The 20,864-nt window shown below is 62.0% G+C and overlaps 2 protein-coding genes across 2 annotated transcripts; both read right to left on the reverse strand.

The window, feature by feature from the left end:
* Positions 1 to 1,829: 1,829 nt before the first annotated feature.
* LOC121357678 (pyroglutamylated RFamide peptide) lies at positions 1,830 to 2,219 on the reverse strand. Its single transcript, XM_041475204.1, has one exon. The coding sequence runs from the start codon at positions 2,217 to 2,219 to the stop codon at positions 1,830 to 1,832; it is 390 nt and encodes a 129-aa protein (XP_041331138.1).
* Positions 2,220 to 6,677: 4,458 nt separating this feature from the next.
* Positions 6,678 to 19,590, reverse strand: FIBCD1 (fibrinogen C domain containing 1). The gene is made up of 7 exons (XM_041475063.1): positions 19,516 to 19,590; positions 14,268 to 14,744; positions 13,187 to 13,346; positions 12,359 to 12,495; positions 7,514 to 7,610; positions 7,155 to 7,334; positions 6,678 to 6,937 (listed from the first exon to the last, which is right to left on the reverse strand). The coding sequence occupies exons 1-7, from the start codon at positions 19,585 to 19,587 to the stop codon at positions 6,678 to 6,680; spliced, it is 1,383 nt and encodes a 460-aa protein (XP_041330997.1). The 5' UTR covers positions 19,588 to 19,590.
* Positions 19,591 to 20,864: the final 1,274 nt, after the last annotated feature.

Raw genomic sequence — 20,864 nt, forward strand, 5'->3', positions numbered from 1 at the left:
CACTAACCCAGAGTTACTCCCAAACTCTTCCCCCTTCCTCCCTTCCATCCCTCCCCCCGACTCCAGTGCAGGGTAAAATTGATCAGTGCGTGTTTATTGATGGTTTGAACACTCAAAAGAAAGGGGTAGGGGGAAGTCGTTGCCATAGAAACATCGATAAAGCTCCGTCTCCGCTGCGTGGTGCGAGCGCGGAGCCTGCGTCCCGATCCAAACAGGGAGGGGATCCTTCGGTGGGGCAGGAATGGGGAGGGACGGAGATGGGTTTGGGGGTGCCTGGGGTGCGGGTCTGCGTGGGCTCAGCCGCCCTGAGTGCCGTGGGTGGTCGCTGCTGTGCTCCCCAGTGCGAGATGCTCAAGGTGCAGGGATGCAGGGGAAGGAAATGCCCGTCCTCACCTTCGCAGCCGTCGCTGTCCTCACCTGAGGCCAAACCCTGGCACTGTCTGTGTCCCTGAGCCTGGTCCTGTGCCTCCACTGCTCCCTGGACCTGCTGCCCCACCACTGTTTTCCCCTGGGTTCCAGCTCCTCCATCCAGCCACAGTCGCTGCTCCTGCTGCCAGAGCGACTCACGCAGCACTGCATTAAGTGGTCTGTCTGCTTGATGGATATTACAATGCACATCTTGTAGCCTGATTTAGGTTTTTTTAAAATCTTTTTACTCCCCCAACCAAGTCCTGCCACGGTCTCTGATTTTTGAGGGTGCAATTCAGCGCTTGCAAATCATCTCCAGGCTCATTTTTGTGCCTGCAGTGAAATATCAGCCGTGGCTCGGTGTGTGAGTTGCCGTCAGTGCCTGCAGCAGGTAGTTAGAGCTCTGATTGCTGGTACCTCTGGCAGGCACAGAGAAAACACTGGGACTGGCAGAGCTAAATCTGCCCAAAAGAGGGGAAGGCAGTGGCTGGGGCTCTTCCTGTGCTGGCTTTTGGGGTTAATGGTTCCCAAAACTGCACCACTGGTGACTGGAGCACCAGTGACACTGAGCACCTCCCATGGTCCAGGCAGGTTCAGAAGTTCGTGTTTCAGTCCTTCTGCACCCAAGTTCTGCAGTAGCTACAGCTGGGATTAGGTGGTGACGAGGCCAGGAAGGCATTGGGAAGGGCCAGGCTGCCAGCAGGAGCTGGGTGGGGACAAGGACGTCGAAGGTCAGGCATCACTCCTGGTGGGGAGTCTGGGGCATGAGCAGGGCTGTGGGGCTGTGGCAGGGCTGGTGGTGCCAGGGCAGGATTCTGTGCTCACCCCAGGGGTTGCTAAGGACAAGATTTTCTCAAACCCTGCTGCTCTGCCCTGGTTTTGCAGGCAGGAGCTGCCTCGTGTAAGAGGCATCCTGACACTAAGCAGAATTTGCTGCCGGAGGGACTTTTCCTTAATAGGCAGGAGAGCAGCAGCTCGGTGGAGAGCTCTGAGGGACCCTCTCCTCCCTGATGGCTGGCCCTGGACTACAGACAGTCTCTGGGGACTATCAGCACCACAGCTATCCTGCTGTAACCCTCCAGCCTTGCTGCCTGGCCCTGGCACTGCCCATCCCGTTGTGCTCTCTACCAGCACCGGAGAGCCAGCACCAGGCCCTTTCCCCGTGCCCCAGCAAAAGCTGTGTGTGATCAGGGAAGGGATTTGGTGAGTTCTCCTTAAGGCACCCTCCTCTTCTTCCATTGCATCGGTCGGGAACAGGGATGGGAGAGCTAGACAAGAGCTGGGAGTGGAACAAACGCAGCGTCCCCTCCCCAAGGCAACCCCAGCAGCAAAACCCTTTTGTCCGAGCAAACCCAGGAGAGACGGACGGGAAGGACGGGACGGGGGTGACCCGCAGGAGGTGCGGAATCGACTCCAAGCTCTCATCTCCCAAAGCGGAAGGTGAAGCCGCCTTTTTTCCTGTTGTAGCCGTTGAGCTCCTCTGCCAGGTTCCCCAGGGTGCCGCTGCGCTTCTCCCCCGCGCTGGGCAGCGCCTCGGGGCCCCCGCTTCTGCCCGGCCGCTGCCCGGCCCCGGCCGCGCCGCGTCCCCGCAGCTCCCGGGCGATGCTCAGCAGCGCATCCAGCTCCTCCTCGCTTCTCCTGCGCTTCGCCCCTGCCCTCCAGCCGGGACCCCGGCCCTCCGCCGCCGTCTGCCAGCCGGGACCGAGCAGAGCCCCCGCCCCGGCCTCTCCTGGCTCCCACCGCTCGCCGGGAGGGAAGCAGGCTCCCAGGCTCAGGAGGAGGAGGCAGGACAGCGAGTAGGGGGCTCTCATCTGGGGGAAGCACAGGAAAGGGGAGGAATGTCAGGGGAGCAGAGACATCCTGGGGCAGCGGCTGAGGCAGCAGCACAGGCTGCCCTGGGCAGCTCCCCATCCCTGCTGCAGCCCCCCCCCAGAGCAGCCCTGCCGCCCCCCGAGCATCCACTGCTCCTTCTGCAGCCTCTGGAGCCCCAGAGAGAGTCCGAACTCCCCCCTGCTTCCTTGAGAGCTGCTGCCTTTCATGGGAGAGGGGCCACGTTCACAAACTGCAACATCGCAGCTGCCCCGCAGCAGAATGCGGGGATGGGGGCTGAGAGCCGGGCAGGGCGGGGGGCTCCGGAGCTGCCCGCTGGTTCACAGCCCAGGGCAGGGATGGGGGCTCCGGAGCTGCCCGCTCCTCCTGGAGGCACCGCGGGAGCATCACCCTGATCGTCCCCAGGAGCGGGTCCTGCCCGCTGTGCCTGCGTGGTGACACAGGGGCAGAGGAAAGTGCTCGGCTTTACCCCTGTGCTTTATGGGGTGAAAGCTGCCCTGGAGAAGGGTCTGAGCAGAGCAGAAGGGAGTGAATCCTGAGCCTCGTGCGGTGCCGCAGGCAGGGGGTGACCTTCAGCAGGGGCAGGGCTGCTCGGCCTCCCTTCCTCCTCCTCCCACAGGGGCTCAGAAAGAGGAAACGGGTTGTAGTACTACTACTATTATTGTTATTATTATTACTATTACTATTATTATTATATATTGCCTTAAAAGCTGCTTCAGGTGCTGGGGCCAGGCTGTCTGCTCCACGCTTGCCCTGTTTCTCACTCCTGCACCAGACCCAGGTGCTCTCAGGCCCCTGCCTGCCCTTCCCAAAATCCCTGAGCCCGGAGGTTTCACTTCGGGCTTCACCCCAACCTTTTTCACACCTTGCCTCTGTTTTGCTCTCTCCCTTTTTGCACCCCATTGCCCGTCATGGGTCCAAATTTCTGAGTCCCGTCCTGGGGTCTGGGGGTGCTGGTGGGTCCCCAGCTGCTTCCACCAGCCTTTGGCTGCTCCCTGGCTGTGCTGCCCATCGAGGCAGGGGTGTAAAGCAGGGACAGACAGACAGACAGACAGACACACGGGCAGCAGTCACTTACCTCTGCTTACCTCGGTGCTGCCTGGTGCTGCCACTCCTGGCACCTCTCTGCCCACCCTGTGTCCGGATGAACGGCCAGGTCTCCTTGGGCCATTAAATAGCCACGGGTGGTGATTGCCATGTCACCCCTTGGGCGTGTGGCCACAGAGAGAGGAGGGTGGGATCCTCGGGGAGGGAGCTGGAGAGGGGACAGAGGGGACAGGGGTTGGTGGAGCTGCCACAATGGGAACACGGCAACACCGCTCATTAACGCGCCGCCTTTGTTTGCTGCCTCATTTGGAGGAGCAGCTGGGAGCTGGCCTTGTGTCCCTGGCAGCTGTCAGGGATGCTGCTGGGATGGAGGGTCTCAAGTGTGTCCCCCTCGTCTGGCTGGTGTGTCCTGTGTGCAGCTGTTGGGGGTCCCACCCATCTGTTTGTGTGCACAAGCACCACTGGAGACCCCTGCACCCCAAACCTGCCCAGGGCTTGGCCCCACATGGACGTGCCCAAGTGCTCCCACCCTCCCTGGCCAACACATACAGCCACCAGTGCTGGAACATGGTCCCCGAGGCACCCTGCTGTCCCCTCCAGGTCTGTCCTGGGCTGTGGTAGTGGCATGTGGAGTGGGCAGCAGGGAGGGACTGGGGACATCGCTCGGTGCTCTGTCCATCGGGGCAGGTCCCCTTGGCACAGACACCTGCCACCCTCCCAGTCCCAGGGCCACCCCAAGGTCCTGCAAGGCCTTGGTTTGGGCTGGGAAGCCTCCTCAGCCCCCCTGTTGTTTTGCAGAGTGGTTTTGGTGTGGTGGGCAGGTCCCCAAGGGTGCTGTGCCATGAGCCTGGCACGGGGAAGGAGCCATCCCCCGGCACAGCGAGGAGCTGCAGTGACTCAGTGTCACTCCCTCTGCTGTCCCTCTGGCCGTGTCCCCGCGCTGTCACAGCTGTCACACGGTGGGTAACGATGAGATCCTTTTATTAAGGAGTTTAGAAAGTCCACATGTACAGCGTTGGACACACTCACACACGACCTAGACTTCACAGCACTGCTACACACCACGGCCTGGCCCAGGGCTTCTCTGGGAAGGTCCATGGCCACATCCCAGACCCCCAGTCACCCCTGCCCACCCCTTTCCAGGGAGGTGTCACCACAGATGGGTTTAACCTAATCCAGGGCCATGGAGCAAGGCATGAGCTCTTGGGAATAATCCTGGGAAATCCTGTGTCTTGGCATGGATTAAATACCTCTCGTGCAAGTCAAAACAAATCTCTGGGGGGTCCTGGGTGACACAGGCAGTTACACAAGGATGTGCTACCAACAAACCAATGTACAACGTTCCCTCCCTGGCACAGCAGAACGCCAGTGGAGGGGTCTGTGGGGGATGAGCCTTCCCACCTGGCACATGGTTCCACGTGCATTCCTGCCCAAAGCACCAGAAAACCCAGCTACAGCTAATCCACCAAAATAACGGATGGAAAAGTTAAGATGGGTGCAGGCAGGACCCTTTCCAGAAAGGTCCAGTGGAATGCAGGAAGCTCCTTGGAAGCTGTCAGGGCTCCTGCTGTTGTGCTGAGAAATGCCACTGCTGAGCCCCCCCAGTTCCCATTGTTCCAGAAAGCCCTGACCAGCTGCTCTGGGCACGGATGGAGTGTGTAGAGCTGAGTGCCCTTCACTCAGAGCTCTCCCTCAGCTGAGGGCTCTGAAGGATCTCTCTGGCAGAGTAAAAAGCTGTGGTGATCCCAGTGCATCGTTTGTCCATTTCTCTGTCAGGGCAGACAGACAGCCACTCACCCAGCAGGTGAGAGATCTTGTCCAGCACAAGATCCGAGGTGGGGAAGGCTTAAAAAAAAGAAGAATCACAGAGGGCAGTACAAACCCGGCACAGTTGGGACGCTGAGCCTTTGATCTCCCCGTGCTTTAAGCTCCCTTGGAAAAGGAGACAGGGGGAGTTTTCCTCCCCTCCTCAGTCCATCCGTCTGTCTGATGGTGTTTCTTGGGGCAGGGCTGTGCTGTAGCACAGGCAGAGAATGATGTAAAGGGTGGCAGGGTTCTGTCTGTCCCCTCCTCTCTCTGTCCAGAGTCTGCCACATTTGGTTCTCGTTTTTTTTGGACAAAATCCCCCATTTGAGTCCTTCCAGGGAGCCAGCAGGAGACATCAGTCCCACAGCCCATGGCAGCTCCTGCTTGAGCCGGCTGGTGCTGCTGCCTGGTTATCAGGGCCCTGCAGATGCTAAGCCCCACTTGGGGCTTCTCTTTTGCAAAACCTTAACGGGATTTGAGGAAATGAAAGGCTTTGGATATCTGCAGGTGCCGAGCCAGTACCACAGCTCAGCCGGGGTGGAAATGAATGCGGGTGCCCAGGCCAGCAGCGAGCAGAGGGAGCTCACTGGGAGATGTGGCTGAGCTGCCCAAAGGGTTTGGGGAAAGGTCACAGCTTTTGGATGGTGAAAGTCCGATGTGAATCCGAGTGGGTCTGGTTGGGAGGGAGGGGCTGTGAAATGCAGGCAGAGCTGTTTTGAGAAGTGAGCCTTCCTCGCCTCTTCCTCTTCCTTGTTGTGCTCCTTGTTTCCCCAGCACTGCCAAAACAGCTCCATGCCGTGCTCAGTTCTGGGTGTGCGTCCTTGCAGCGCTGTTCTGGCTCACTTTGAGGTGTCCTGACCTGCTGGGAGGCTCCAGGAGTCAGGACAGGGACAACAGGGACTAAGGAGCTGGTGGTCGTCCCTCCCCAGCTGCGTTGCCCTTGCAGGGGCAGAGGAGAGCGTTCTGCAGTCCAGAGAAGGAATTGCTGGCACGGTCAGGCTGATCCAGCTGAGCCCTCCCCATCACCAGTAGCACCATGGGGGGAGCTGGAGCTGTGGAGCAGCAAGCTCATCCCAGTCCTGGGGGTTTGGGGGGCCTGGGGTTCCCCATGACAAGTGTCCCCAGCCCCTTGCCAGCTTGGCAAGCCCACTGCCAGGTGTCAGTGCCCAGAGCAGAGGTGACCAGAGGTGCTCAGCCTGCCTGGGCTGTTGCATCCCTTCCTCCCTCCCTCCTTCCTTCCCTGCAGGCAGCCCCTTCCTTCCTTGCAGGGCCCTGCTGGGCACCTCTGCCCAAACACTGCATCCTCTCTACCCCAGCCACAAGCACAGGCCAAGGGTCACACTCTGGCCAGGACACCTGGTCTGGCTGCAGGGGAGCCACGGCAGAGGGAAGCAAAGGTCTGGCAACATCTGTGGGTGCTCAGGAGCCAAAGTCACCCTCACTGGCAGCAGATGCTCCCCAGGGGCCCCTCAGAGGTGGGCAAGCCCTCAGAGAGGATGGGGAGGATGGCAGCTGAGGGAGTGGGGCTGCAGGGTGCTGGGGAAGGGCAGGGGACCGGGCACGGTGCGGGGGGCTCATGCCATCAGCTAATTCTCCTCCCGGATGGGCCGGATCTTCATCTCGGTGAACTTGAGGGAATACTGCCAGCCGGTCCAGGAGGACCACTCGATGCCGTCGGCGTAGGAGCTGTGGTGGCCCTTGAGGTACTGCCCGTTGAGGTTGGACGTGTGGCAGTTGCGGTACCACCAGGCGCCGTGGTAGAAAGCGGCGCAGTTGTTCTCCGAGTGGTCGTTGTCCAGGTCCTTGGTGGTGAACTTCATCCCGTTGTGCTTCAGGAAGGAGTCACCTGTCCCAGGGGAAAGGAATCCTGATGGGCACCTCCTGCCCTGCCCCGTGGGGTTCCTCTGGCCACCCACCCCAGTGGGGATCCTACCATGGGGCTCCTCCAACCTCACCCCCCTCCAGCTCCCCGAGGCCGCAGGGATGCATCCAGTGCTGCTGCCAGAGGACCCTGCAACACCCCAGCAAGGGGATGGGGTGAACACCCCGTCCTGCTGCCCCACCTGCTGTCCCTGAGTAGTCGGCGATGCTGATGGGGTACCCGTCCTCCTCGGGGTCCACAGAGAAGAGCCCCACCCCGAAGCTGCCGTAGTGGGCGAAGGCGGTGCCGTTGTCGAAGTCCTCCAGGTCGATGCGGAGCTCGTAGCTGCCCTGCACCGTCAGCAGGTGGATCCTCTTCAGCCCTGGCCGAGGGAAAGGGGTCAGTGTGGGGACCCCGCAGGGATGGGGTGCCCCCAGCCCACCACTCCCAGCCTGTGGGTGCTGTGCAGGGGGGTCTCGGTGTCCCCTCCGTGGCAAAAAACCACCAGACATCCCCAGGGGAGCGCAGGCTTTGCCAGGACCCAGCAGCGACCCCACACACCTAACCAGTGCTCTCCTGTCAGCTTCCCAAAGCCGTCCCGGTAGGCTTCCCAGCCACGGAAAAAGTTCACAGAGCCATCCTCCCGCCGCTGGAACACCTGGGGACACACAAAGAGCATCAGCTGTGGGGCTGCACCCCCTCTGCTCCCCACCGTGCTGCCCACCCCTCTCTGCCACTGCCTAATTAGACAGCGGCACAAATTAAACCCTGTCGGCTCAGTAATTACACAGGGATGAGCTCCCCGGGGAAATCCTCTATCCCAGGGGTGGGCGAGTCTGTTCAGGCAAAACCCTTCACAGGATGCTCTGTCTGGAAATGTGAGCAGAGCTCAGGACACCTGAAGCTCCTTGGGAAGTTGTCGGTGTCCCTGGAGCGGGGGGCACCCGGACAGCGGGGGTCTGCTCCTGCCCCGGGGAGCAGAGACACGCAGGGCACGACCCGAGGTCTGTCCTGCAGCACGGGCTGCCCTGTGAGCTCTCCTGCCAGTCGTGGGTGCTCAGATCTGTGAAAACCCAGCGGGGCTGATTTCTTCCTCCTGGGTCTCCTTGCTCTCCTGGGCAGGCACCCCATTATAAAACATCATCTCTGTGACAGCCTCATTAATCTCCCAGAGAAATTAACTGTGGAGCTGCCTGCTGACTGCCCTGAGCCCTGCAGAGCCCCCAGATCCCAGCCAGATCCCAGGGCTCAATGCAGCTTTTCTGCTCGGAGCCTTTCCCTTTTCCTCTCCCATCTGCTCATCGGCCCGTGTGCCCTGTGTGTTTCATCCCCTTTTATCCATACTTTTGGGTTTGATTTATTGACAGCGATCCAGAAAATGCTGCTTCATGCCCGACCATTTGAACTTAATTAAGCCTCCAGCTCTGGCTTAATTGCATTAAAGTTGGCTGAGCAAGCCTGCCCCGCTCCCACCGAGCTCCACAAGGCTGTGGAGCTGGGACACTGGGTGATTTAGGCAGAGCCCTCCCAGGCTCTGGCAGCCCAGGGGCCAGAGCACCCCATCTTCAGAGCTGGGTGCCCAGCCGAGCTTCCAGCTCCCCAGGATTGGGGAATGTGGATGAGCCCTGAAGTCGGCCGGGCTTTGCTGAAGCCACCGTGTTTTGCTCCCCCAGCTGCTCCTGCCCTCCCACACAGGGTTTCATCCTGTCATGTGAAGCAGAACCTCCTTGTGAACCTCTCAGTGCTTGCCCTTCCCCAGGTGGGTGTTTTTGGGGCTGGGTGTGCTGGCGGAGGCTCCGGCACACTCCTGGGCATGGCGCAGCTCTGATCCTGCTGTACTTACCTTCTAGAATTAGAGCCTTAATTTTTATCCCCGCCTTGAGCACTTGAGAAGCCGTGGTTAAGCCCATTTAAAGGGGCTTTCTTCAGGCTTGTTGGGAAAGGGGGACAGCGTGGCTGGCCAGGGGCCTGAAGCTGCTTTTCCCCAGGCACCAGCGGCTCCAGGCTGGTGCTGGGGAAGGCGCTGGCTGCAGCACCAGGGCTCCCTCTAATCGGCTTTGACCCACAGTTCTAAATAGGCCAATTGCCTGAGTGGCACCCAGGGAAGCATGTGGGACACAGTTCCACTGCCTGAACCTCAGGAATCACCCCAGGAGAAGCCTTCGGTGCTCCTCTGCCCACCAGGCTCAGCCCCAAGGGGGCTCAGACCAGGTTGGTTCTGGTGGGTGCTGGAGCTCCTGTGTCCTCCCGACTCTCCTGCTCCATCCTCATCATCTCTCATGCACAGTCCCTTCTGTGCCTCTTTTGTGCACCCACCACGTGCAGGCAGGGCTGTGGGAGCCTCCTGATCACCCCTGGGAGTGCTGGGAGTGCTGGGTGCACCAGTGACCCGCAGGCTCATGGTGCTCCAGCCCTGCCTCGCTGCTCTTTTCCTCCTCATCAAATATGCATCACCCCCCTCTTAAGCAAAAAGGATTTCCCTCCCTTCTTTAAAGGCAAGGCTGAAATATTTATCTCTCTCATTCTCTGCCTCCCCCAGTTGCCCCTGTGGGGCAGGGACAGGCTTCTGCAAAGCCACAAACCCTGAAAAGTGGGTTAAAAGCAGAGAAAAGTGGGAGCACCAAGCTGTGCCTGCCATGGCACTGGCAGCTTCCTCTCCCTCAGCTCCACCAGACTCCTGGAGGGCTTGAAACTCCCAATGTGGGGACATGCTCAGCCATCACTTCAGTACCACAGAGCTCAGGTTCCTGGGCCAGGCTTGGCAGCCACGGCACAGACCCTGCAGCCCTGTCCCCAGGGTGTCCTCTGAGCCCTGTCACAGCAGGGAGAAGGCTCTGGGCAGTGCAGAGCCAGTCCCCAGCGAGTGCCAGTCCCTTGGGACAGCCTGGGGACACCACAGTGGCAGCACTGCCTGTCCCAGGAACTGCTCCTGCCTGGCCCTGCCAGCAGAATTGTCTTGTCCTGTTTGTGGTGACACATAAAGCACATCCTTTGGAGACAGAGCGTGTTTCTGTGGCTCCTCTCAGCCCCTGCCTGGGGTTTACCCCAGCCCAGTGTCTGCCCAGCCCCATCCCTCTTCGGGACCCCTCCAGCAGGGGCTGAGCAGGCTGGTGAGGCTGTCCCCACCAGTGTCCCAGCACAGCACGTACCCCTGAAGCTGGAAGCTGTCACTTAATGTCACCAGAGCCCTTGTCCTGCTGGCACAGCCTCTTCTCCTGCACTCTTTGGCTTTCCCAGCACTTCCCAGCACACGCTGCACATGGAGGTGATGCTGAGGCACACAGGGCACTGCTGCTCACAGAGCTGAGGTGCTGATCCCAGGGGATTTTGCCCCAGAGGAGGAGCAATGGATGCTCAGGGGCACTGGGAGGAGCGTGGGGCATTTGCCAAGACATTCTGAAGACAACATCATGTGAACAGGCAACTTTTTGAGCCCTCCTGGGCTGCTGAGCTCCCTTGACCTCTACCACACTGTCATTACTTTAAGAAAGAGCCAGAGGTGAGAGTGAGGGGCAGAGCTGGGCTGGGCACTCACAGGGCAGCCACTGCAGGATGAGGATGCTCCATCAGCACTGGTGGGCACTGACCCAGACCCACAGAAACGTGGCCCTGCTGCTGCTGGGCAGCACCCAGGGGGGACAAACCAGCCCTGCCTTGCTCAGCCTTCCCCAGGGTGGGACAGGGAGCAAGCAGGACCTGCCTCTCACATCAGGCTGTGGGGACAGTGAGGTCCTGAGCTCACCCCCGGCCCCCATGGCCTCGGAGCTGTCCAGGCAGCCTAAAGCTGAGCTCAGCAGCTCCCGAGTCAAAACTGATTCAGCTGCTGCCATCTCTTCCACCCACCCGCCCACATGCAAATAAGCCCAAATGTCAGGAGAAATCGCTCCAGAGAGGAGGAGGAGGAGGAGGAGGGGAGAGGAGGGAAGGGAAGGGAAGGGAAGGGAAGGGAAGGGAAGGGAAGGGAAGGGAAATTTCCCAGGCTCTGTCCCACGGCACCCAGCTGTGCCATGGGTTACCTGCAGCCTGGATCAGCCAGTGCCCCCACACCCCCAGCCCCCCAGAGATTCCTGAGACAATCCCTGCTCCCAGGGGACTGGAGGCACGTTTGGGACCCTCTGCTGCCCCAAGAAACAGGAGCCTGGGGTGTGCACCCCCAGCCCAGCTCTGGCTGCCTCTGGGATCCAGCGCCAGGTTTGGCTCCTCGCCCCACCAAGGCAGGGCAGAGCCGAGCTGGTGCCTGTGCCACCCCACTCCCAGACCCTCCCGGTGCTGCCAGGCTTAGAGTCACTGCTGTGCCCCCTCCCCAGCCCAGCCCTCCCGCCTGCTGCAGCTTTTAATAAGCCTCTGAGTGCCTTGCTAATCACCTTGGGCTGCTCTTCAGGCTTGGCTGGGGCTGCTGGAGGCTGTGCAGACTGTGCACGGGGTTTGCAAGGACCCTCTACACCTTGGGTAGCCAGAAGGGTCCCCCTCTCCCCTCTGTAAGCCCCAAGAACTGTAAGCCCCTGGCTGTGCTGTGCCTCAGTTTCCCCACTGGAGCTGCTGGTCCCACCCGGACACCAGAGGTTCCTCCTGCCCAGGGTGGGCTCTCGGAGGCCGAAGGCTCATCAGCCCCTGAGGGCAGGGGGGCTAAGCTCCCTCCTGGCCCTGCTCAAAGCTGCTTAGGGGAATCAGATCGTGGGGATTTGTTTCCCAGAGCGCCCAGCTGGAGGGGCGCTGCCCAGCTCGGCTCACCCAGCATGTCCTCAGGGCAGAGGCTGCCTGCCCACCCCTCCTGGTGAGACCCCACCACCTCCTGGCACCCCCTCTCTGTCCCACTGGCACCCCAAGTGATGCCCTCCAGGGCAGGGAGCTGCTTACACCCAGCTGCTCCCCAGGGCCTGGGGCTGGCAGAGCCGTGCCCCCAGCCCTGCTCCCTGCCCCGTTACTGTGATTACAGCACATGGCAGCAGCACGGCAGAGTGAATCAGACAGGCAGTGAATCAGCGGAGCACCCAGCTGCCCCGGGCACCCCGGCCTCAGATGAGGCCAAACGTGGGGTCTGGGGTCTGCCCTGAGCCCAGCACTGCCTCACGGGCTCCACGGGGCAAAGCACAGGCACACACCCCAGCACAGCCCAGCCACAGCCCGGCCCTGCTGAGAAGGACAAATTCCAGAGGTGGCACCCACGTCCCTGCCTGAACCCCCTCCAGCTCCAGCCCAGGGCAGGCTCTGGGCTCCAGCTCAGGGCTCTGCATGGCACCACTGGGAAGCTCTGCCTGCACAGCCAGGCCTCCCTGACATTGATTGCCCTCCTGATGACACCCCCAAGTGTCCAAAGTGAGGTGTCCCACGCCCAGCAGCCCGGCACGGGGCCAGCCCCTGGCCAGCAGTGCCATCACCAGTGTCCCCAGCGTGGTGGCAGCTCACCGTCCAGCCGCCCCCGTCCGTCGTCATGTCACAGTAGACCTGGAAGCCATCGGGGTAGTGGGTGGGGAAGATGGAGTAAATGCCATCCTCCTGCTGTCCACTGGCATAGATGTCAAAGCAGTCTCGGGGCCGGGAGCCTGCAGCGTGCCATTGGGGTGGGGTGGGATGAAGGGAAAGCTGGTTAATTAATGGCCTAATTTAATGTCTTGCCATTTCTTCCAGCCTCCCAGCCTTGCTGCCAGCTCTAGTTGGCAGCTTGGTGCTACTTTGCTCTTTCCCTCCCTTCTCCTCCAATGCTCGGGGTGAGCAGTGCCAAGGGGGATGCCACCACCCTGGGGACTCCCCAGGAGCTGGCAGGGACTGTCCTCATGTCCCTTTGAGATGGCAAGGGCAAGCTGGGACCCAGATGGGGACAAGGGAGAGCCAATGCCCAGGGAGGCTGTGGGCTCCCAGCTCCAGCACAGGCTCCCTCAGCTGCATCTCAACCCAACGTTGAGGAACGTGATCCTTTGTCCCTTGCAGGGATAAACACCCTCCACACCCGATGGAGGTGAATGCTCTGCCTGGTCCCTGCTACACTCTGTGGGGAGCAGATGGGTTTGCGGGAGTGTGAAGGAGCTTTTGGGCTGGTTTATGGACAACTGGGAGCTGCACGGTGAGAACTCCCCCTTCCAGGACACACCTTCCCCTCTCCCTCCTTCTCCAGCTCCCCGCCAGCCCCTGCGCTGTATTAAATCCTTCTCCAGGATGCTTTGCCCCATGCTGGGTGGTTTTGGAGCAGCCCCAGGCACATCCCTCTCCCCCGGGGCTGGCAGGGATTCCTCTCACCGTTGGAGCAGCCGCGGGGCCGTGCTCCCCTGGCCGGAGCTCGCTGCAGGTCAGCCTTGAGCCGGGGCCGGGCCCCGCCGCGCTCCCTCTGCAGCGTGTCCAGGACGTCACTGACAGAGCTCACCAGCCGAGCCATGTTGGTCTGGCTCTCCGAGAGCAGCTGTGGGCAGGGGACACGCGGGGGACGCAGAATTGTGGTTAAATGGTTAAATCTCTTCCACATCCCAGCCCCTTGGCCGCTCTGCTCAGCAATGCAGGGGCATGGGCTGGTGGGGACATAAATCCACAGCAGATCCCATAAAACATCTCTGTTGCTTTTTGGCAGGGGTCAGGGGCCAGATAAGCACCTATTGCCACCAGGGAGGAGAAATCCCCAAACCTGGGTGCATTGGTGCTGCAATCCCATGGGATAAAGAGCATCTCTGGGCAGAGGACAGGATGACGGAGGCGGCAGGAATAGCCGTGTCCTGAGGCAGCCGCCAGCTCTTATCATTCCCTGAGGTGACCCAGGCTGGGACAGTGACACGGGGTGGCCGTGGCAGAGCATCAGGATGGGGAGAGAAGAGAAGCAGCAAGAAACAAGCAGCTCTGGGCAGAGGGAATTGAGTACCAGGAGGGTCAGGCATGGAGCAGCCAGCCATGCCCTGGATCTTGCTACAACACCTGGCAGACCCCTGGCATGATCAGGTAAGCATTTCAACACAGCTCATTGGCTAGGAGATTTTGGGGACTGTAAAGAGAGAGGGCTCATTGCTGCATGAACTGCCCTTGAGAAGGTTCTGTATTTGGCTCTGTCTGGAGCTCCCAAACAGGAGCTGGATCTGGGACACCCACAGTGTGGCAGGCTGCACACCTGGCTCACTGACACTGGGGTGGTTTGGCAGGGAGACACTTCCCAGCTTCCAATTCCCAAGCACTTGCCTTCAACCTCAGCTCCTTCTCCTGCAGCTCTCCCCTGGATGCTGAGGGCAGGGGCTGCAAGCAGCCATGCCCTCAGGGACACTGGGACAGGGAGTTCCACCCCTGGGACAGGGAGTTCCACCCCCAGGGAGCCCTGCCCGGCACTGCCAGCCCTGCTCACCTGGATGAGCCTGCCCTGCTCTCCCTGCAGGGCGCTGAGCTCCTGCCCCATGGCGCTGTGCCCCTTCTTGAGGCCGTCGCAGTCGGCTCGCAGCTGCACGGCATGGCTCAGCAGCTTGGCCACCTCATCCGCCACCGTGACCAGCAGGGCCTTCTGCTGGCTCTTGGTGGCCTTGGCCTCGGCGTCGTGGTCGGTGACAGCGCGCAGCAGGGAGCTCTGCAGCCCCTCCACACGGCCCAGCGTGCCCGCAGCGCTGGGGCAGTTGGGGTCGATGAAGATGTTGATGCGGGAGCTGTCGGCTTTCTCGATGGTCACCAGCGCGTTGGCCTCCTCGGGGTTGGTGCTGATGACGGGCGGCGACTCGGTGACGGGCGTGTGGTAGTGGTTCATGAAGAGGATGGCCCCCGTGACTGTCACCGCCAGGAGCACGGCCACCGAGAGCAGGACGGTGCACAGGATGTAGCCACAGCTCATCCTCTGCGGGCGCACACAGACACACCGTCAGGACAGCCCCATCCCGCCACCCCCGAGGTAGGCTCTGCAGGGCTTTGGGGGCTGGCAATGACATCGGCCGAGGAGCGAGGGTGGGGACCCCAGGGAGGGTGGGGACCCCAGGGAGCCCTGTGGCTCTGGCAGGGACACGGAGGCCACGGGCGAACACGGAGTGAGCAGAGCAGCCTGGGAGAGGGCCATGAAATAATAACGAGAGCGAAGGCACGGCACCGCCGGCTCCGCTGGCATGTTTTATTTACAGCAGTGATCCTCGGCTGCTGGAGCAGCCCCGGCTCCCCAGGCGATGTGTGAGGGGCTCCCTGCTGCCGTGGGCACAAATGTGGGGAGAAAAAGGGAAAACACCTCGTGTCCTTCACAGCAGGACCGCAGGGAGAGCAGCACGGGTGGCTGTGGGTCGGTGCTGGGGTCACGTTGCCCTGAGTGTCGTGGGGACCTGCTCTGCATAGGGCAGCTCCCAACTACGGCAAGCAACTTATCTTCATCCCCCTTGCCACCTCATTTCCTGCTGGAGCGGGGCAGAGCTGCTCCCAAAGCCTTTGGATCCGTCCCAGAGCCTCCTGGCAAGGGAGAGCCCGTAACAATCACTCCCTTTGCTGTGGGAAGGGTCTCTGACCCCCCAGCCCCTCTGGCAGCTCTGCTGCTGCTCAGACCCATCGGCTCAGCCCGTGGCACTCGCTCCATGCCCACCAAGAGCCTTTCTCCCTGCAAAGCCTCAAGTGCCAGCACAGTCGGTGCAGAGCGGGTGAGCTGCCACCCGATCCCATCGGCTCCCGGTCCCCTCCCCTCCTCGTTACACCTGCAGGACAGAGGCTGTGATTTTCCCCTGACCCTGGCCAAGGCTGTCACAAGGAATTGCAGGGCTGGCAGCAAACTGCAGATTCAGAGAGACAAAGACTACTTTCCCCAGAAACGAGGGGAAAATTGCTGCATCTGCAAAGATTTCCCGGGCCCTGTCCCCTCCTGTGCACATCTATCTGGAGTGACATCTTCCTTCAAGCACCCTTCATTTCATTCCCTCTCACACAACCATTTGCATTAAGGTGACCCCACAGCTGCAGGGGTCTGGCTGGGGGGCTGAGGATCCCCACCAGCCCCAGGTATGCTCTGGCTTTCTCTCCCTCTCCACGGAGTGAGGCTGCAGGTGCAAACAGCACTGGGCTGGGTGGGAAGCCACCTGCAAGGAGCTCTGTGAGGGGACAGCCCCAGGCTCAGCCCCTCGCGCAGGTTAAAAGGAGATGTCAAAGGCAATAAGGGGAGCTCTGGGCAAGCAGATGATTGAGGAGTTTGCCTGGTGTGTGTAGACACAGAGCCCTGGCTTGGGGACACAGGGGACACCCAGGGGCAGCGGGATGGTGGCAGACAGAGGTGGCACATTCCCATTGCTCAGATCCTTGTGTGGACACCCAGGACCTGGGCTCAGCTGGGCTCCTCAGCACCCTGCAAGCACACAAGGGACAGGAGGGCTGCTGCCCAAAGGCCAATGTCAGGGGGTTTAGGATCTACAGGGTGAGCAGGGACCCTGTCCCTGTGGTTGTCCTGGCTGTGACAGCACCCTCACCTCCAGGAATTTGTGCCCTCCCGTACTGCTGCTGCTGCTCCCCACAATGCTGCCATGCCCAGGCTGGAGGGGCACATGAGGAGCTGGAGGGCCTGAGGATCCCCCCTGAGCATTAAGGACTCCCAGAACAGAGCCATGAGTGGATGAGGCTGCTCTTTCCACAGCCACACAATTCCCAGCTGGGCTGTAACACACCAAAACCTCACAGCTCAGCCCGGGTGTACCAGCATACCGGGAGCTGTATCCAGCTGTTTTCCAGCCTTCAAGCCACACAATCACTGCCCTCCCACCAGCAACAGGAATTGGAGGCCAATCCCCTTCCAAAATTATCCTCTCTGCTTGTGGCTGCAGGATCCTGAGTGGCAGCAGCCTCAGGAGTCCCACAGCATTTTGCTGGCAGGTTGTGTTACCTGGCAACCTGCAGTGGGGAGAGGAGGCAAACTCAGCCAGTGGCACCAACAGCACTCCAAAATTGGGTGGGGGTCCCCCCAAGCCCCCCCAGCAAAGCAGCACTGCAGCAGAGTGCCCAGCTGCTGGCATGGGACCCTGCAGATACCCCCTGCCACACACTCCTGCCTCACCACGACCACAGCTCTCATGATCCATGGGGTTCCTGCTATCTGTTCCATAGCCTCAAACCCCTGAAATTCTTGTCAAGACTTTTGGACAGCTGTAAGACATCCCCCTGCCCTGGTTGTTGATATTCCCATGGGGATATCCATTGAGCTGGGGGTCCCAGTGTCTTCAAATCACTCCTTCCTAAGGAGAGGAGAAGCTGTGAGACTGAGTGCTGCTTGGGATGAGCACATCTTCACTTGCAAACCTGCTCTGGAGCCTGGAGGGAGCCCCAGGCAGGATCCAAGGGATGGTTGTGTCCCTGGTGAGTTGGGCTCTCCATGCCCTGCCCTGGCACAGACAGTAGATCTGCCCTTGGTTACCCATGGGGGCTGTGTCCTGGGTGACCCAGCCACACTTTGTGAGCTCCGGATCCCATCAGGACCCTCAAAGCAGCCCCCAGCCCACTCAGCCAGCCAGACTGGCTGTTCTGGGGATGGAGACAAGCAGCTCCAGCACTTGCAGCCTGTGGGAAGGGGAGGACACGAGCTGGCTTGTCCCCAGGGCACCCAGAGGTGGCTGCTCCCTGGAGATCATGGATGGAGAGTGGTGGCAGGCGAGGCTGAGCTCTGCCCTGGAAGATGCTCTAGGATGAGGAGGTCCCCTTTTCTCCTGCCAAAATCCCTGTTCCTCTCCAGCTCAGCAGACAAGCGTTGCCTTGGGATGGCAGGCAGCAGTCCTGCAGCCTGGCTGCTCTGCCCCTGGACTGTGCCCTAAGCCAGGGACGAACCAGAACCTGTGTTCTGCTTCCCAGGCAGGTGGACACTGTGTTTGCATCGCCCAGGCTCAGCTGCTGGTGCAAACTTTAGTCCAGGTACCAGCACCTTCCTGCCGGGGTCCACCCAGCGCTGCGGCCGCCCCAGGGCAGCGAGGGTCCGTCCCCCAGCCCGAACCTATCGCTCATTCAGGGCTGCCTGAGCAGCTCAGACTGCATCCTTGCTCTGCTCCACCGCTCCGTCCCTCTCCACCCTCGCTGCCCATCCCCGCTCCGCCGGGCTCGGGGCTGCAGCCCCCATCCCCTCGCCCTGGGCCGGGGCCGTGTCCCCCCCGCGCTCCCGGAGCGGCTGAACTGAATCCCGCTCCCCTTTTCCTGCTCTCCTCCGTCACCCAGAGCCTCCGTCACCCAGAGCCATCACCCGCTGCCACGGCACGCCACACTCTGCGGGTGGAGAAGAGCAGAGGAGAGAGGACGGGGAGGATGGCGAGCCCCGGGGCCGCTCTGGGGTGAGCAGGCAGGCGGGCTGGGCTGGGATTCCACCGGGGCTTGCGGGAGCTGGGAGGGCAGCACCGGCTGCACGGCAAACTCTGTGCATCCCCTGGAACCCGCCCAGAACCATCCGGCTCCGCGCTGCCCTGTCCAGCCCCCCAGGGCTGCTGGGGCCGGATCCATCCTGCCCGGCTCGCCCTCGGGGCCAGGGGGGCACAAAACCGGCGGGGTGGCAGCTCCGAACCGATGGCACTGCTGGAATCCCTGCGTGCAAGGGCTGCGCACAGGGAGGGAGCCCTGCCAGGGAGGGGAGGGCAGGCTGGTTTCTCTCTCGGGGGGTCCGGGGTCTGCCGGGGTGCGCAGCCCCTCTCCAGGAGGCGCGGGAGCTGCTGGCAGAAGGGAGAAGTCAGGCAGAAGCCCCTCTCTTGCCTTGCTGCGGGTGTCAGGGGACAGGAAAGTGGCGGACCTGGGGTCCAGCGTGCCTCAGGGCTGCTCCCCCCAACCCTGCCCAGCTCCTGGGTGCCGAGGAAGGGCAGCACAGCCAGCTCTCGGCCCCTTCCCTTCACTGACAGGCTTGCGGGGGATTTGCTGTCCTCCAGCTCTTCGCAGACACGTTTCCCCATACTCCGCACTCCTTCTTCCCACCCTGCCCGCTCTCAGCGTGCATCCATGCCCGTGCCTATCCCTAGAACTGTCCAGAGCCAGGCTGGATGGGGATTTGAGCCACCTGGTCTAGTGGAAGGCGCCCGTGGCAGCGGGGTTGGAACGGGGCGATCTTTAATGTCCCTTCCAAACCGAGCCCTGCTGGGTTTCTCGGGCTCGCTGCCTGCTCGGCCGTGCCGGGGGGCTGGCGGAGCTGGCACACGTGCAGCGGGATGTGCGAACGGGCTCGGGCACGTGCCGGATCCCCGCGTGTCACCGCAGGCTCTGCCGCCGCTCCACCGCACCCCGCCGCAACGCCGGCCTCCCCCCAAAAACCAGCGCGGCTCCTGCGGGTTGGGAGCCGGTCGAGCGGCGGGGAGCCCCCGAAGCGGGAGGGATGACTCCGGCTGCAGCGCGGAGCTGAGATGCCAAATCCCTTTTAAAGGGTTATTTAAGCAGTTTAGAGCGTGTAGAGGTTCAGCAGAGGCGTGTGGCAGCACCGGAGCATCGCCCGCTGCCCGGCCGGGGTAGCCCGGGGCTGGGTGGGAGCGCTGGTCGCAGGTTAATTAAAAAATTGATTGGGGGGGGTGAGGAAGGGGTGCAGCCCGGGGAGCTTCGCATGGGGGGGACTGGGGAGAAGCTCGGCACACTGGGATGCGCCGGGAGAAGAGCTCGCTGGGGACACCGGGGGGTCGCTGGGACCCCCCCCGTACCTGTGATTTCTCCTGCTGCCCATCCTCAAGTTGCGAGGCTCCTCCCACGGTTTTCCAACGCTCGTTCCCCATCGCGCCGCCAACTTCCAGCCCAAGTAAGTGCCCGGACCCCCACAAGCCCCCCCAAACCTCCTCCCCGGCGGCGCAGCCCCCGGCCCGCCCGCGCTGCCCGGCTGGCCGCGGCGGAGGACGGGCGGCGGCGGCGGCGGCGGAGCCCCAACCATTCCGGACCCGGACCCGAACCCCTCCTCCAGCCCCGGGCTCCGCAGCTGCCCAGATGTGGCAGCACAGCTGGAGGAGCGGCAGCAGGTAAGGCGGGGGTTGGTACCAGCGGGATCGGGGGTGCTGCAGGGGCCCGGGGGGGAGAGCGGGGGGTGCCCCCGGAACCCGCTCACCCCCTTCCCGGAGATACGCGCCTACATCCTCCGGTGGAACGCCCCAAGCTGGTGGGGCTCAGTCCCACCCGTGGGCAGGGATGGGCAGGGTGCCGGGCGGGGGGGCGGAGGGGGTGGCACTGGCATCTCCACCCGCCCAAACCTTTGTGCCCAAGGGTAGCCAAAGTGCTGGGAGGCTCTCTGAGCAAATCCCAGCGCGCTCCGGGGAGCTGGGGCTGGCGGGGCGAGGCAGCAGCCGCCCCCACCCCCTCCAGGGTCACAGCGATGCCCGAAGCCCAGCGCTGCCAGCCCAAAGCCGGGGTGCTGGCCCTGCGTGCCAGGGCTCCCTCCCGGCCTGATGTGCCGCCACTCCCGTGTGGATGTGGTTTTCCTTCCCATAGCTCTGCCGCACCTCCCGTAAATCTTTTATTTGCCACTTGTCTGACCTGCGGGCAGGAGCGTTGCTGAGAGGTTCAGAGGAGCATGGTGAGAGCAGCAATGGCTCAGCGCTGCTTCAATCCGCCTGGGGGGAGGCTGAGTTCTCTCTCCAGGCTGAGAATCCCCCGGGGAAACCTCCTGGGCAGCCCTGCAGCCCCTTGTCGTGCAGCGTGACGCTGTCCCCTGGGCAGAGGGCATCCCCCCAAACCCCCCTGGGTCTCTGTCCCTGGAGCTCAGCCCCAGTCAGGACCTGCCAGCAGCTCCATGTGGCTTCACTGGGGTGGGGGCTGGCTCCCTGCGGGGGCAGGTGTGGCACAGGGGTGGCAGGGTGCGTGCGTGGGGGACGAGGGGTTCAAGCAGCTTCTCTCCAGGGCACACACCCTATTTTGGGAAGAGCTGGATGCGTGCTGGGCTGGCAAATATTCTCAAAGAGCTCTCTGGGGTGGGGAGGGGAGCACAGGCGTTGCCTCAAGCCGTCGTTCCCGTGTGTGTGTGTTGGGGGGAGGTGTGTGTGTGCAGTCTCCCGGCCAGGTGCAA

The sequence above is a fragment of the Pyrgilauda ruficollis genome, unplaced genomic scaffold, assembly GCF_017590135.1.
Source record: "Pyrgilauda ruficollis isolate IOZ18807 unplaced genomic scaffold, ASM1759013v1 scaffold34, whole genome shotgun sequence".
NCBI lineage: Eukaryota > Metazoa > Chordata > Aves > Passeriformes > Passeridae > Pyrgilauda > Pyrgilauda ruficollis.

Coding starts and splice junctions, on each gene's coding strand:
- FIBCD1 (XM_041475063.1), bottom strand. CDS start 19,587: ATGGGGAACGAGCGTTGGAAAACCGTGGGAGGAGCCTCGCAACTTGAG. Junction 14,745..19,515: donor GGCAGCAGGAGAAATCACAG/GTACGGGGGGGG, acceptor GTGCGCCCGCAG/AGGATGAGCTGTGGCTACAT. Junction 6,938..7,154: donor CGACTACTCAGGGACAGCAG/GTGGGGCAGCAG, acceptor CCCCTGGGACAG/GTGACTCCTTCCTGAAGCAC.
- LOC121357678 (XM_041475204.1), bottom strand. CDS start 2,219: ATGAGAGCCCCCTACTCGCTGTCCTGCCTCCTCCTCCTGAGCCTGGGA.